The sequence below is a fragment of the Vulpes vulpes genome, chromosome 10 (assembly GCF_048418805.1).
Source record: "Vulpes vulpes isolate BD-2025 chromosome 10, VulVul3, whole genome shotgun sequence".
Lineage (NCBI taxonomy): Eukaryota > Metazoa > Chordata > Mammalia > Carnivora > Canidae > Vulpes > Vulpes vulpes.
Genome location: NC_132789.1, coordinates 72,843,034 through 72,859,415, shown reverse-complemented (window position 1 = coordinate 72,859,415; position 16,382 = coordinate 72,843,034). Strand labels below are relative to the sequence as shown.

General features: G+C 34.3%; 1 protein-coding gene across 9 annotated transcripts in view; it reads right to left on the bottom strand.

Moving 5' to 3' along the window:
* The window catches only part of VEZT (vezatin, adherens junctions transmembrane protein), a 68,688-nt gene that overhangs the window by 22,639 nt on the left and 29,667 nt on the right, over nt 1-16,382 (bottom strand). For 2 of the 9 annotated variants that reach the window (XM_026012995.2, XM_026012999.2), the window contains exons 3-7: nt 14,450-14,536; nt 13,120-13,158; nt 7,316-7,491; nt 4,992-5,267; nt 2,153-2,302 (exon numbers count right to left, since the gene is read on the bottom strand). In XM_026012995.2, the coding sequence (XP_025868780.1) occupies nt 2,153-2,302; nt 4,992-5,267; nt 7,316-7,491; nt 13,120-13,158; nt 14,450-14,536 (728 nt within the window). The remainder of the gene's footprint in view (nt 1-2,152; nt 2,303-4,991; nt 5,268-7,315; nt 7,492-13,119; nt 13,159-14,449; nt 14,537-16,382) is intronic. The other 7 variants (XM_026012996.2, XM_072724613.1, XM_026012997.2 and 4 more) reach the window with 4 other exon arrangements.

Sequence of the window (16,382 nt, the reverse complement as noted above, 5' to 3'; positions counted from 1 at the left end):
TAGTAGTGCATCAAGAACTTTATCACTTTTTTACAGCTGCAAGTTTTCCATTGTCTTCCCTATCTATGGTTACACCTCTGTTCCCATTACTAACTTTGTATATTTCTACTCTTTGATCAGGCATCCAAGGGTTTATATTGGTCTTTTTAAAGGAATAATAGGTGGATTCTTTTTTATTTTAATTCTTTAAGGTTTCTTGTGTGGTAAATATGTTCTGGTCCCTGCCTACTCTGGATCTCATCTCATACCCCAACTCCCAACTTACTGTGCTCTCTAGTCAGGATGGCCTTCTTGCTATATTCAATCACACTAAAATAACTCCTGTCACAAGATCTTTATACTCACTGGTCCATCAAATTGGAACATGATCTTTCTCCTCATTCAAATCTCTTTTTAAATGTCAACTCCTAGTGAGGCCTTCCCCTACGATCCAATCAAAAGCAGTAACCCACCAATCACTCTCTATCCTACTCTGCTGGGGCTTTTTACTCTATAATAGATATGTGAAAATCTCATCTGTTCACTTTTTATTCATTATCTAATCCACTAATCCACTAGAAGGGGAGAGCCATGAGTACAAATATTTTGTCTTTCTTGTTCACTGCTAGGTTTCTATTATCTAGGAAAGTGACTGGCACAGGAAACACAAATTTGTAATCTTCATTAGGCTATCCCTTTTACTCCCTTACCCCTCACTAAACTGTTAAGAAACTTGAGGCAGGGATCATGTCTATTATGTGTACCACCATAAATCTAGTGATTGGCATATTGCTTGGCACTGAGTTTATTCTAAAAAAACATTTACTGAATGAGTAACTACTTGAAGTTCACATGCCGCACTACCATATCTCTATCTCTTTTCATATCTTTGCTTCATTCTACTTGGAATGCAGACACTTATTATCCTCAAGGTCAACTCCTTAAAAGCATTCTCTGACCCTACTGACCAAGTATATGTCATGCTATGTTGGAAGGTACCCTCAGCACTTATACTGTATTATGAACACCAGCTTATCTATTAAGTATACTCAAGTCTTTAGAAGTAGGGCATATAAGTTTTTATGTCTTTGTAGCACAGAGCAGAGGTATTTAGGTAGCGGGGAATTGAATGGACAAATTCATGACTAAAATTAAAATGCTTTCAATTTCCAAAGTATTATAGTACTGTACAGTTAAAAAATATATAGAGAAGATTTTAAGTCATAAGTCCTACAGTCAAGACACAACTTCACCTCTTACCAGTTGTGTAACACCAAGCAAATCACACAAAATGGAGATTTTATTTAGTTTTTCTCCTAAAATGGAGATAAAAAGACCTAGCTGGAAAGGTATATATAAAGATATAATAAAGCACTCTGTAAACTTAACATTTACAGAGTTTACCCCAAATACTGAAGGTACAAGTAGTGTTTCTGCATTCCATTTACTCATAATTTAAATTATCTATGAATTTTAACTGAAATAAAGATCCTATATACCTTTATTTCCTGATAAACATAACTAATTTCCTGACTTAGTAAATTTAAGTGACAGACTTACTGTCATGCAGTCTCTGAGTGTTTATTATACACCAGACAATATCTAAGCACTTTACATGCACTAAGTCATTTGATGTCAACAAAAAAGAGTCAGGAAGAGTATGCTGTTATTGCCATTTTTAAAATGAATACAGTGAGGTACAGAAAGTTAAGAAGCTTGCTTAGAGGTCAGCTAGGCAGTGACCAATACAGCCAAAATTTAAACTTAACCAATCTGACTTGAGAGATTCTGTTTTTATGAAAGGGGAAGGATTTCCTGTTACCAGTTTATTCCCATGTCATGACGCATATTTGCTGGGTCCAGTAACTTAAAAATGTCAGTCCTAGCAAGGCCAGATTCTCCTGACTTTATTCTTTAGACAAGTGAAGGGAGGGCCTTCAAGTTTTTTCCTTGTTGAAACTGAGCCACACAAGAACAGAAAAACTTTCTTCCTGTCTGTTATTGTTATTCCCTCTAGAATGCTTTTCCAGTTTTAAAATAGAAGTGATAATGGAAATTAGCTTTAAAACAGGCAATCTCAGTTTACACTCAACTTATACAGGATGCAACTATGCTATCTATATTCACAACTCTGGAAGCATATTTATTCTTACATATAGACAGAAAAGGATATTTTTTCAGCATATATAGGGTAGCTAGCCTTGCTGCTTGAAAGTTGGCTCTTACAGTTCTGTAGACAGCTTTCCGAAGACCGATGAGATGCTGACTGGGATGCTGTCCAGCTTTATTAAATGGGCAAGCAGCACTGACCCTGTCAAGCAAACTTGAAAAGTAAAATGTGATACAACTGTACAGGTGTCCTAATGTTTTTGTTTCCTCAATCCACAATTCTATTAAACTTAGAAAAAAAATCCTTTTTTGTGATTTTTATTAGAAAATGACTGTAAATATCCCAATTCAGGTCTCACAAATAGTCATTTCTCTGATACATGTATAGCCACCAAAAAAAAAAGACAAATGAAAAATTAAAATCTCACAGAGTAAGGCTTCTTCTGATATGAGAAAACAATAAATTTTAGTCAAAATATAGTAGAAATGTAGGAATACTTATGTAAGACATTGCAACTTTTTGATATAGACACTCTACTTGCTAAAATATACTAGAGTAGTACTACTTTATATTCAGTTTTCAAAACCTGTATCTATAGTAAGTATGAAAGCCTTAATTATAAAAACTTTTACATTCTTAATATGCATTTAATATGTTCATCAACCATATTTTTGGTCACTTGTACAGAACAATCAAATATTATATAGAAATTCATTCTGTACATTCATAAAAGTAGGGTAAAATGACTTACCCACCTGCTGCCACTGGCACTTACCTACTCAAAATGAAGTAGGGGACGCAGAGAGATAACAGGACCAGTGGCCAACAGGGGAATGCAAGTAGAAAGGCAAAGGAAGGGTTACTAAGTAGTAGCAGAGCTACTCTCAAAGCTATTCAAGAAGATGCATTTTTATAGCACTTTCCAAAAGATAAAAGGGGAGTACCTATTTGCAACAATGATATATAATATCATTCTTTTATTAATGAGACAAAAAATAATTACATATTACATAGCTATCAGATAATAGTTTTTTCACCTAACCAGTAACCTTTCCTAGTATCAAAACAAAATATTGAAATTTATAAGTTTCTTATACTATAACCACAAATTTTCAAAACAAGATTATCTAACTCAAAACTCTTAAAATATTAAACCAAACTAAAATACATTCAGATATTAACAAAATGAGACAAAGAATGGTTAAATTCCTTGCTAGAGAGGACAAATCGAGGCAGAACAAAACATATGTTTTCAATATATGGTACTATTATTGAGTTTCATTTTACTAATAAATCAGTTGTAAAGATGACAATATTTCTAAAAGCGTTATGGTTCAAGATTCATTATCCTTCATAATTTTTTCTCAATCCATTATCCAGTTAGATGGAGATAAGTGAAACAATTTTTTCCAACATTTCTTTTGTCTGACTGCACGTCAACAGAGTTGTAATCTAGCAGTAAGTCCTGTCTAGCTGGCCTATTTTAGCTCTTTGTGCCAATTCTATACATAATTCTCTAATGTAAGTTGGAAAATGACAAAAAGCACAAAATCCCCTATACATGCCTAAACATTAACTGGACACCTAGCCACTCTGCTTAACCAATCTTCTCAATGAAATACTGTGCAAATCAAGAATGAAAAGGAGCTATTTTTAACTTTTAAAATCAAGATGCTCAAACAACTTAATATTTGCTATGCTCTACCAACAAACAGACTTTAACTACAATAGAAGGACAAAAATTAACAGAGAACTATTACATTTTGAATTAAGCAGAAAGGGAAATCACAAAATCTCCCTCATGGCTTGGCATTGTTTAAATACTGTTCTAGAACGCAACAGAGTGAAGAAGGAGATGACTACTGGAGATTCTTCTACTTCCCTGGGTCATGATTTTCCATAGACAGTTTTCCCGTCAGTACTGTTTAAGTGTTATTCTAGAGCATGGCAAAGTGAAGAACGAGTTGACTACCCACGGTTCTTCTGTGCTCCCTTTATGTGATTTTCCAGGTATTAGTAAAATTAAGAGTAATAATTATTCTTCACCATATACTTACTTTCTCCCACCTACATATTGCAAAGGTTATAGGAATTAAATAAGTCATTATATAGTACAGTACAACTGTCATTTGCTAGTGGTTAGTAGGTAGCCTAGTGGACTGGAAACAAGCTCTAGAGTCAGGTGGAATAGATCTGAACATTTGCTCTCCCACATGTAATTGTATGCTTTTAGTTATATGTAAAATTACCTAACACAGTATTTGGAACATAAATAGTACTCAATAAATAAATATAACTACCCTTTTAATAAATACCCTATATATCTGGTAGCTTAATATTTAATTATGACTAGACTAGAATATTTAATTTAACTTTTAAATATTTAATTTAACCTGTGAGAAGGTGAAACATCATTATTTGTCTGATATTCTGAGAGTATTAGTGCCAAAATATCTGCTAACATTTACCTAAGGAATATTCTTAATGCATGTCAAAATTTTTCAGAATGAATTCAAGTCCGATACATCTATTGTTTAAACTGAGGAAAGAGAGCATCTGGCAGAGAGTAAAGGAAACAAAGATTTGTTGGGTAATTTTGCATGCTAGGTTCAATGTGAGGCACTCTCTCTACATTATCTCATAAAATAATCACATGATAACACAGAAATAATCATAATTCTCAAAGCTCTTTGGTTTCTCAAAGTAGATAAGCAGAATCATACTACATATTAAATCCAGTATATAATGTATTTATTCCTTCGCAGTTAATAGACTTTAGTAAGTGCCTAAGAGGAACCTACTTTTTAAAAAAATGCAACACAGAAATGAAAATAGGTAATAAAATTCTAATTTATGGAATAGAAAAATATTATTTTAAAAATAAAATGAAGAATGAACTCACAGTGTAAATCCTCTGGAAATGACTTCAGTTTCTTGAATGAGACGTAAAGCTTTTCTCACAAGGTTAGTAAAAGCTCGGCTATTTGTTGCTGTATCTTCTAAATGGACATGGTATTTTTTTAGAGTTACTTGTAGTTTGGCTGTCCTCCATAATCTCAAAGCTCTTATGATCAGAAAAATAAATAGAATCATTCCCCATACCAGCCAGGAAGATACAATCCACCAAGTAGGAAGCATAATGAGCAAACTAATGAAGGCAAACAACACTGAGACATCCCTACAACAAAGAAACCGAGAAAATGATATTCATCAGACCACAGAAAGATGTATTACTTTAATCAGTAATTTAGGTTTATTAAAATAGATAAAATGCTAGATTCTTTGTAAAGTAAAACTTAAAAAACTATGATATTTAAACAAGTAATGTGAAATAGTTTAAAAAAAATCTAGCAACTAAATAATGGTGCTTAGGTTTTAAATTCTGAGCTAAGTTTAGGTAATAGATGTCTTCTGAAATGACTTTTTTTTTTTTTTAAAGATATGGACTCCTCTAACCTAAAAACAAAGTATAGAGTTTAAAATCCAACTTTAAAATTTAAAAGAAAAATAATTTTTACTAATTTTTAATATTAAAATACATTTTAATAAGTCATTATTTAATAAGTAATTATTATGAGTTCTTTTCCCAAATCAGACACTAATTACTTGCACAGAAACAAATATCTCAAGAAAATATAAGTATTTTTCCAATAGAAATAATATATACTTAAGTAACTGTTTCATTTAAGTCATCTAATTTTAAATAATCACTATCATAAATCTGGAATATACATATTTATTGCAGCCCATAATATGCACAAACTTTGTACTTTTACACTGCTTTATTTATTGATTGATTTTTAAAAGATTTTATGTATTTATTCATGAGAGACAGAGTGAGAGGCAGAGACACAGGCAGAGGGAGAAGCAGGCTCCATGCAGGGAGTCTGATGTGGGACTCGATTCCGCGACTCCAGGATCATACCCTGGGCCAAAGGCAGGCACTAAACTGCTGAGCTACCCAGGGATCCCCTACATTGCTTTAAATTAAGTAAAAATATATGAATTTTTTTTTCTCTAGGTCAATTAGAAATCTACAGACTAAAATACATCTTTTAGGCAATGAAGACTTTGATAAAAAGGTATACAAGAAAGAGGTGAATATAGGGAGATGTATCTGAGGATATCTAAAAAAACACTTAAAGATAGTTATAATAATCATAAAGAAAGTCAGTGTAAGAATGCTTCTTCTTCTTCTTTTTTTTAAAGAATGCTTCTTAATAATATTTACCTGCCCTAATTTCTTTTGGAATCCTTTAACTTTCAGATGGTACTGATAATATCAAAGCAAAATCTCATCATATACTTTTATATATTAACAGCAAAATCTAAAAGTATTTACAGGCCTGAAGGTTGCTTAATCACATCATGGCTAAAGGAAAATTGAAAGTTAAAGCTGTAAAATTCTTAAAACCCTGGTTCCTTGTAGCAGCCCCTTGCATTCTTATATTTGTAAAGGATAAGATGCTTTACTTCATCATGATGCTGAGTGCTACAGATTTAGAAGACATACCTTGCTACCTGTTACAGTATGAAACATTTGTCAGCATGACAGGGAAGACATAAATTCAGAACACTGAGGCCAATGTTATGTAACTGCCTGGATAACTTGAATAGTTCAAGCAATGATTTTGTTCATTTAATAAACCCATACTTTAATAGGAAGAAGACATGAACAGTTCTTTATATATAACTCCTTTTTGCTATTCTTTCTAAAATTATGGCCTGGGATTTCTGCATTAGACCCAAATACTTCAAGTAGTCAAAAAGTTGGTCTATTCTCTACAGCTTCTTGCCAACAAATCAAGAATTGACTGTTTACCTCATGTCCCGTCCTATTTTTGATATTTCTATAATGTGTTTATGATATAATCTATTAACTTTAAAGATATATGAAGAATTGGCTAGGACTACACGCACACATGTGTACAGGTATATGGGTAAGAGAGATTCTTGGGGCAATGTTATGCTTGTTTGTGGGTTATTAAACACAGAACTAATTATACTGAATTAAAATATGTAACAATAGGATTTTTTTCCAGCTTCACTTTAAATAGTATTTATTTTGGAAAGGTACTTAAAAAAAAGCCTCTTTGGTATCATTACATTAATTACTATGTTAAAATGTATGGAATGTTTATGTCTTCACAATAGAGAATATGATGATGGATTTCCTCTGCTAATACCATATACATAAGCAAAAGATAGATGATTTCTGGACAGTACCAAATATTAGGGGTTGCCAAGGAGCAAAGCGTTGGAAGGTGTCCATTTTCCTGTTGTTGAGGTTGCCCTGCAGACAGGATACTGGGATCAAGTAGCTCAATCAGTTCCACATCCTCTTGTAACAGGACTTCCTGTTGCAGGATGGTATGTAGTGAGTCGAGTCGGAATCCAATATCCTTGCCATTAAAAAACCGGAAGAGAGGCATTATTACATACATAATTTTGTATTAAAGGCTAAGCTCCTAATATGCTAACAAAATTTAGAGAATTTATTTTCAGTATAGCCTCCAAGAAGAAGATACAACAGTCCAATCAATCTATCTTTAGTATGATGTATGGGATTTTAGTTTCACTGTAAATGTGAAGTAAAGATTGAGATGGATGTTACTGAGCCACCAGATGTGAATTATAAACTTTTAATAAAAAACTGTGAAGTAACTATAGACTAATAAACCTGTCTAGTTAAGCCTAATTAATTAAATTGCTGGAACAGAGCATGGAAACTATAATCCTGTAACATAAGATGCTGTCCCTGGATATTGTAACAATATGGCCAATAAAGTAGGTCAGCAGGATCCAGACCTAAAAACAGACTTTGGATATTAAAAACACAACATTAAGGAATGTAATGCAAAACGACACTAACATGTGCATAGCACTTTATAGTTTACAAAATGCTTTCACATACACTAGCTCATTTATTCCTTCCTTCCTATTTTTCTCCTATTAAAAAAAATTATATATACCAGGAACCATACTTGACACCAAGGGCACAAAAAATGAGCATAACATACAAGTCTCTACTCTTAAAGAATTCACAATTTAATGAAGAGGACTAAAAAGTAAACAGTTACAACGTAATGAGCAAAGAGTGCAATAAGGTGTATGCTGGGGTATTATGAAAATGGCACAGAGGAACCAAAACTTTCAATGAAGTTGGAGAAAGGAAAAGAGGTGATGCCTGAGCTCAGTCTTAGCGCATGAACAAGAACTGACCAGATCAAAGAGTTGGAAGAGGGGGATGGGAAGAACAAAAGCCAAGTCATTCCTTTCAGTTTTACATGAGTGTACATGGTAAAAAGGTGAAAGATGAAGGGTGCGTGGCTGGCTAGGGAGGAGGAGAATCCAACTCTTGATCTTAGGGTTACAAGTTTGAGCCACATGTTGAGTGTAGAGGTTACTTAAATAAATAGCTAAACATAAAAAAAAAAAAAGGTGAGAGGTAAAGTCGCAATGTTACACAGGTGAACTTTCACAAAAACTCCATGGTGTACATTTCCATCCTCCTCTATGTTCTATAGAGGAGAAAACTGAAGCCCAAAGAGAATAAGTAACTTTCCAGAATTCTAATTTCAGATCCTGAATCTTTGGTAATCAGTTACAGTCCTCTAAATGGAGTCTGTTGCATGAAAAATACGAAGTTTTATTATGTATTAAATTTAGGAATAGAATGGTCCTATTATAAGATAAAAATAAAGAGATCTTTTAATGACAAGGCTTTTAGCTATTAAAGTAAAACTAGGGTTTGAAGGCAATAGATTTGCTCTTCTTAGCCAGTTAATCATTCCCACACAGGAGCCAACCTATCCTGCCTAAGTTGACCATAATGGGGACTTAATAAGAATGCAGTGATCCATATACCTAACTATGAGTGCACGTCCTCTCAATTGTGCGTTATACATCACTTCTGGAGAAGGAGAAGAAAGAATTTTTTTTTTTTTAGAAAGAATTTTTTTTAAAAGATTTTATTTATTTTTTATTTTTTGAGCGAGAGAGAGAGAGAGAGAATGGCAGGCAGAGGGAGAGGCAGGTTCCCTGCTGAGCAGGGTGCCCGATGCAGGGCTTGATCCCAAGACCTTTGGATCATGACCTGAGCTGAAGGCAGACGCTTAACCGAACTGAGCTATCCAGCGCCCTGAGGAGAATATTTTTAATTAATATTAGTCCTATTATGGTCATATTTATTGATTTTCTTTCTTTCTTTTTTAAAGAAAACTCTCTGCCCAAAGTGGGGCTTGAACTCATAACCCCAAGATCAAGAGTCACATGATCTACTGACTGAGTCTGCCAAGCATCCCTTTATTGATTTTCAATTATCTAAAACAAGAACATCTTCTTGGAATGCTGGTCTTCCTGGTAGGACTTTTTTTTTTTACCATCTACTGACATACCCTGCATGCACCTGTGCAATATTTTTCTTTCATCTTTAAACCACTGCCTCTTCTCTCTTCTTTCTTTTTTCCCTTCCCTTCCCTTTCCTTTCTTTTTTTTTTTTTTTTTGTAGTTATCACACAATGTTATATTAATTTCAGGTGTACAACACAGTGATTTGACAACTCTATACATTATGCTAAGCTCACCACAAGTGTAGCTAGCATCTGTCACCATACAACACTATTATAGTACCAGTGACTAAATTCCCTCTGTTATGCTTTTCATCCCTGTGACTTATTCATTTTATAATTGGAGGCCTGAAGCTCCCACTCTCCTTCACTCATTTTGCCCATCCTTCTATCCCTCACCCCTCTGGCAACCATGCTTGTTTTCTGTACTTTTGGGTCTATTTCTGCTTTTTTGTTTGTTTTGGTTTTTAGATTCTACATATATGTAAAATCATACAGTATTTGTCTGACTTATTTTATTTAGTTTAATACCTAAGTCCATGCATATTGTTGCAAATGGCAAGAATTCATTCTTTCTTTTTTTAAGGCTGAGTAATATTCATTGAATATATCTACCATTCTTCTTTATCCATTCATCTATTGGATACTTAGGTTGATTCCCTATCTTGGCTATTGTAACTAATGCTCCAATAAACACTTTCTGAATCAGTGTTTTTATTTTCTTTGAGTAAATAGTCAAATAGTGGAATTACTAGATTACATGTGTATTTCTAATTTTTTGAGGAGCTTTCATAATGTTTTTCATGGTGGCTACACCAATTTACATTCTCACCAACATTACATGAGGGTTCCTTTTCCCCCACATCCTTGGAACATTTGTTATTTTTTGTCTTTTTGATACTAGCCATTCTGACAGGTGTAAGGTGATACCTCATTGTGGTACTGACTTGCATTTCCCTGATTAAGGATGCTGAGCATCTTTTCATGTACCTCTTTTCTCTTCTTAGAATCATGATTCTAGGGTCACCTGGTGGCTTGGTCAGTTAAGTATCTGACTCTTGATTTTGACTCAGGTCATGATCTCAGGGTCATGAGACTGAGCCCAATATTGGGTCCCATGCTCAGCATGGAGTCTGCTTGGGATTCTCTCTCTACCTCCCCCTCTGTTCCTCTTTCAGCTCACTCTCACTCTCTCTCCAAAATAAATAAACCTTAAAAAAAATCATGATTCTAACATTAGGAACCAATTATTTGACCCTCCACCCCACTTTCATAAACAGAATAGCACAATTCACTTTATACCACTGTTGGAGAAGGGGTGGAAGGAGGATCACGGCAGCTTTTCAAGTAATCTTTGAAATAAATCTCCACACATTGGCCTTATTATTTGACTTGGATCCCCCCCACAGTGATATTAAAATATTAAGTATTAAAAATTAAATTTTTGCTATAAAAGCTTTAAATTGTACCTTTTATGAGACCTCTATGCACTTTATAAAGAAGCTTCACTAAAGAAAGGCTATAGCTCAGAGATAGGGGGAAAGCTATTAACATAAAAGGGAGCTTTCGCTCTTCATAGTTCCTTGTATAGATATGTTGCTTAATGAGGTACACATTTTCTTTAACATCATCCTTGGCATCAGACCTGTCTGCAAAAGTGGGTTGTTTCCTCAAAACTATTCTGCTCTGAGGCAGTACTAATAGCTCTAGGAATATGTGATTCTAGAATGTGACTCACTACCTAAAATCACCTAAACATACAAATAAACTTGAAAGTGACCAAGACACTCTAAATAACTAAAGCAGTGTTATCTAGTACTAGACTGCTTCTACAAAGGAAGAATTTGGACTATATTCTGATCATAAAATGAAATCAGATTAAATTAATAAATTTTTTCTTAAGGATAAATTATAAAATTGTATGTTACTCTTTAATTATAAAAATGAGAACTGCATTAAAGAGAGAGGCTGTTGCAATACTGCAATCAAAGTAGTGGGGAAATAGATACCTGTTATATTAAGAAACATCTCCCGGGTAGTCTGGGTGGCTCAGCGGGTTAGTACTGCCTTCATACCAGGGAATGATCCTGGAGACCTGGGATCGAGTCCCACATCAGTCTCCCTGCATGGAGGCTGCTTCTCCCTCTGCCTCTCTTTCTCTCTGTGTCTCTCATAAATAAATAAATAAAATCTTAAAAAAAAAAAAAACCACCTCATAATAATCCTATTTGGACTCAGGTCCAATTCTCAAATAAATGAAGACCTTTAAAAGGTACTAATTCTGATTGACTAAATACTTGTATATCATCTGTATGATTGGGTGCTGTATGCTGTGGGGAGGTGTACCATGTGAACTTTGGCTCACCCTCAACAAGTATGAGTACCAAGACCTAGTTAGTACCTAGGTTTATATCCTGGTTCCACATCTTAATTCTCTGCTTCCGTTTCCTCATCTGCAAAATGAGCCTAAGAATAGTAGCTACTTCACAGGGTTGTTGTGAGAATTAAGTCAATATTCATAAAATATTAAGTGGTGCACAGTGAGCATTTATGTAGTCAGTACTATGTAAGTGTTGGCTGTTAATGTTGGTAGTACACATAAAATAATTAAAATACAATAAAGAAAAGCACCCACAATACAAAAACCTACAAAACATGGCATGGATAATTATTACTATATTTCTAAAGAAAATAAGGATCCAATAGGCTGAAGTTTGTAGGAAAAGCCTTGAGGAAGAGCTAGGACTACTTAGAAAAAGACTGCAATAAAAGAGGAAAAATGGAAAGAATTCTACCACAATATAATGGCACAAAAACAGACATACAGAATAATTATGGAATAAAAGAAAAAGAAGACTGGGTTGGCTGATGAAAACATGGTGGATAAGGCTGGAAAGGTAGTTCAGGGCCAAATTATGCAGACTTTTTCATGCTGAAGTGATGAACTAGACTCGATTTGATGGGTAACAGGATCTTTTAAGGATCTAAATGGAAAAATGGTATGAGAAGGTAACTCAAAAGATTTCTGCCTGTATAGAATGAAAGGGTATGAGAAGTCAGCTAAAGAAGAGAGAGATTTGTTTTTACCCCTAGAGATAGAGAAGGGAACTATTCATGCATCAATATATTTCAACGATCTTGTATATTTTTAAATATATTGTGCTGTTTCATAAAGCTGATGAAGATCAAATGAGATAACATGTGTGAAAGCACTTTACAGGCTAAAAAGTGCTTAAAAAGTGCAAATACCACTACCATTACAATTGTTATAAAAGAACTTTTTTTTTAATCTTTAAGAAGTACTACTTTAATAAAAAGGAACAATGGCAAAAGGTTCAGCTATCATGGAACAACTGCCAGTATTTTTATAAAAGGAAAGAGGGAATGGTTCAGTATCTGTATAACCAAAAAAAATTTAAATATGTCATGGCTGAGAGAAAAGTCAAGCATCTCATGCCAGAAGCCAACAGGGTAATTCCTTGTTCCATTACTAGTAAATGATTTCTTTGGTACGTACTTCTTACAGTTCTCTATAATACAGGCACAAAAGAAATGCATATAGAAGCTGGAGCTTTACAGTGAAATGTGCGGCCAGTGACAAAGAACCAAGAATGAAAAGATCAGGACTATGTAGACTATGATTAAACCACAGAAAAATGTATATGGATCCATATACCTTACCACAGTCCTAGTATCACTGAAGGATGAGGATGGCTCCACCTGGATAGAGATGATATTCTACGTAGGTGACAAGACACTTCATTGACCTTCTCAACATACCTACAAAGATGAAACCCTGAACAGAGAACTTGCCCGTTTGGATTGCTAAAAAAGTAATTTTAGTCAGTCAATACATAATAATACTCAAGCTGGAGAGTGGTATGTTATAATGGAGAGCCTGGGCTTTGAAACAGGAGACCTAAGTTCAAATTCTAACTACCACTTTCTACCTAACCGTTCTTGAACAATTCACTTAATAAGTAATCTTAAACCAAACTATCTGAATCTCAGGTTTTCCAACTGGTAAACTGCACTAAACCTTATAGTGTTTGGATTACCAAATCAAAATGTGAAAGCACTTTGTAAACATCTCTTTACAAATGATAATTTACAAGAATGATAATTATCATCATCTTAAGGTCACAGACCAGCAGAGGATCCTGAAATATGCTTTCTTGTAACTTGATTATTCCTTCTGAGAGCCATGAGAACTTCCTAACTTCGATTTTTTTAGCTATACTATCTGGATTTTGCATTGCTTAGGATGTACAAAGTTGAAGCACTCCCCCTTGAGGGTCAGAGGTCAAACTCCAGATCTATTACAGTAGAGAGTAAGGAAAAAAGGGAAAAAAAGCAAGTCTCCCAGGAAAACAAAGACTCTCAATGGCCACAAATCCAAGTCTTTGGGAAATTCTGTGTTTAGTAGTCTCAGGAGACTAAATTTTACATATGAAGTTGTCAGAAAATGATAAATTAATGATAAATAAATTAGGGGGGAACCACTTTGATTTTGTCCAAACTTTGTAATCACAGACTGTGGGATAAGGAAAAGACGGGCTCCTAACGAAATGGGAGAAGATCTCACTAATAGATATATTCCTTTCCCTATTGAGAGGAATACTTGTCAATGGAGAAAGATAGCAGCAGGAAATTAATAATCTAACAAATAAGGTATTAATAACTACCAGAATATTCTATTCTAAATAGCTAATAGCCTCTTGAAAGAACTATGAAATAATACTAATAAATCCAAATTCAAAGATCCACAACTACTGAAGAAATTCTTGGTGTTTTTTTTTTCTTTTTTCTTTTTTTTAAGGTGACACCAACAAACTTTATTAACACTTAATAAGGCAGGTAGTCTTCCTTCAGAGATTTTATTCTCCTTTCAGAATTTCTATTTAGAATCAATCACTGCCCAAATCAGTAGCAAAACATTCTGATTCATTAGATTCTGTCACTAATAAACCGGAGCTCAGAAAACTGACAAAGAAGTAGAGCAAACACTTACCAACTTGTGAAGTAAGTCATCTTTCTTATTGTACTGAGAAAAAATCCAACTTTTGATGGTTTCAGCCACTTTTAACAGGATGCCTTGCTGAAGGAGATGAATGACATAGTATAGGATTTATTAAACATATCCAAACAGCAGAAAAACTTCAAATAACTTACTTCTAATCAATCAGAATTTTTATTAGAAAAAGGGAGAAAAGAAATCATCTAGGTTATATCGTTTGTCACTGTCTCAGGCTTCTTAATAGTTCCTACATTTACTTGCACATTAGAATCACCTAGAGATTTTAGTTAGAAATATAACTCTTGGGTCCCCAGACTAAAGGTTCAGACTCAATAAGTTTGAAATGAGACCTGAAAGTAGATTTTTTAAAGAACACTCAGAAGTTATCCTGATGCAGCTCATTTACCTTGAATATGTCAAAATGATGACAGTATGTATTTCAAAATGAAAACCAAACGATGCACCCAGTTCTCAAATACCAAGAACATTTCATTCCACAATGCTATCTATGGCAGAAAGATATTTTAACCAATTTTAGAAAAAGTATCTCATACTGAATAAAAGTTATATATTTAGTCAGCCAAAAATTCAATTTACCTTACTGTTAATAGCCATTTCCTGTATATGCTAGTAAATGAAGTTTACGTTTGTTGAGTGATTACTATATCCCTGGTACAGAAAAAGGGTCATAGGAACAAAGATGACTATACCTAACTGCTGTTTTTAAGAACTTAGTATAGAAGACATGGTATAAATAATTACAAACCAATTTAAGGCCTGAGAAAATGTAGGAAAAGAGGTCAAGAGGTGCTAACACTGAAGCTATGCCCTAACAGATGAGCAGGAATTTAACAAAGGAGGAAGGAAAATTCTGGGTAAGAGAACAGGATGAATAAAGGGGACAGCCATGGAAGCACATGTCATGGGCATGGTGGCATAAACTGGGACAGGCTAAGACCCAAAGGAAGAAGGGAATAGTCATGATCACTGAGAGGGGTTTTAAAGGGCTTTGGTCTTACATGCCCTAATAGTTTAGACTTTATCCTGTAGGCTGTGAGAAGCTATCAAAGATTTTTTAAAAAAATATTTTATTTATTTATGCATGAGATACACACAGAGAGGGGCAGAGACACAGGCAGAGGGAGAAGCAGGCTCCATGCAGGGAGCCCGATGTGGGACTTGATCCCAGGACCCCAGGATCACGCCCTGGGCCGAAGGCAGGCGCTAAACCACTGAGCCACCCAGGGATCCCCTATCAAAGATTTTTAAGCAAGGAAATGAAACAATAAAAATCAGCATTTAAGAAAAATAACTGGCTACAGTGCAGAGGCAGCACTGGCAGGAAATGATTGTAGCCAAGAAGCATGATTAGGAGAATATTTAATAGTCCAGCTAAATACTGACAAAGGCCTTAAGTAGGATAGCAAAAAAATGGTAAAGGATAAGGGTTGTATTTTCAAGACATAAGAAGTTCACTTGATATATCATTTAGAGACCAAATTAATGTGGGAGTAATAGGAAATCTTAAGTTAACTGAAAGAGTGGTAATTTGGGAATATGGGAAGAATATTTTGTTTTACATATATGAATCTGTTTCCTGGGGCACAGGCCAGGTGAAAATGTTTAAACAAACATCTAGCTTTCAGTGAAGACAGAGAACACACATAAGTGGTCAATGAGGGCAAGAAAGAGGAGGAGATCACTCAGGAAAAACTGACCAAGCAGGGAAGAGGCCTGATGTTAAAACTTTATGGAAGGAACATTTATGAATAATCACAGGAAAACTAGAAAAAATATACAGAGAATGAATATTCATAGTGAGAATACCAGTAAGAGTACATCATGATAACATTAAAAAGTAAAAGTTAAAAAAGAGTGATTAAGGCTAACAAGTTTTATCATGATCTCATATTATACAAAAAAATTG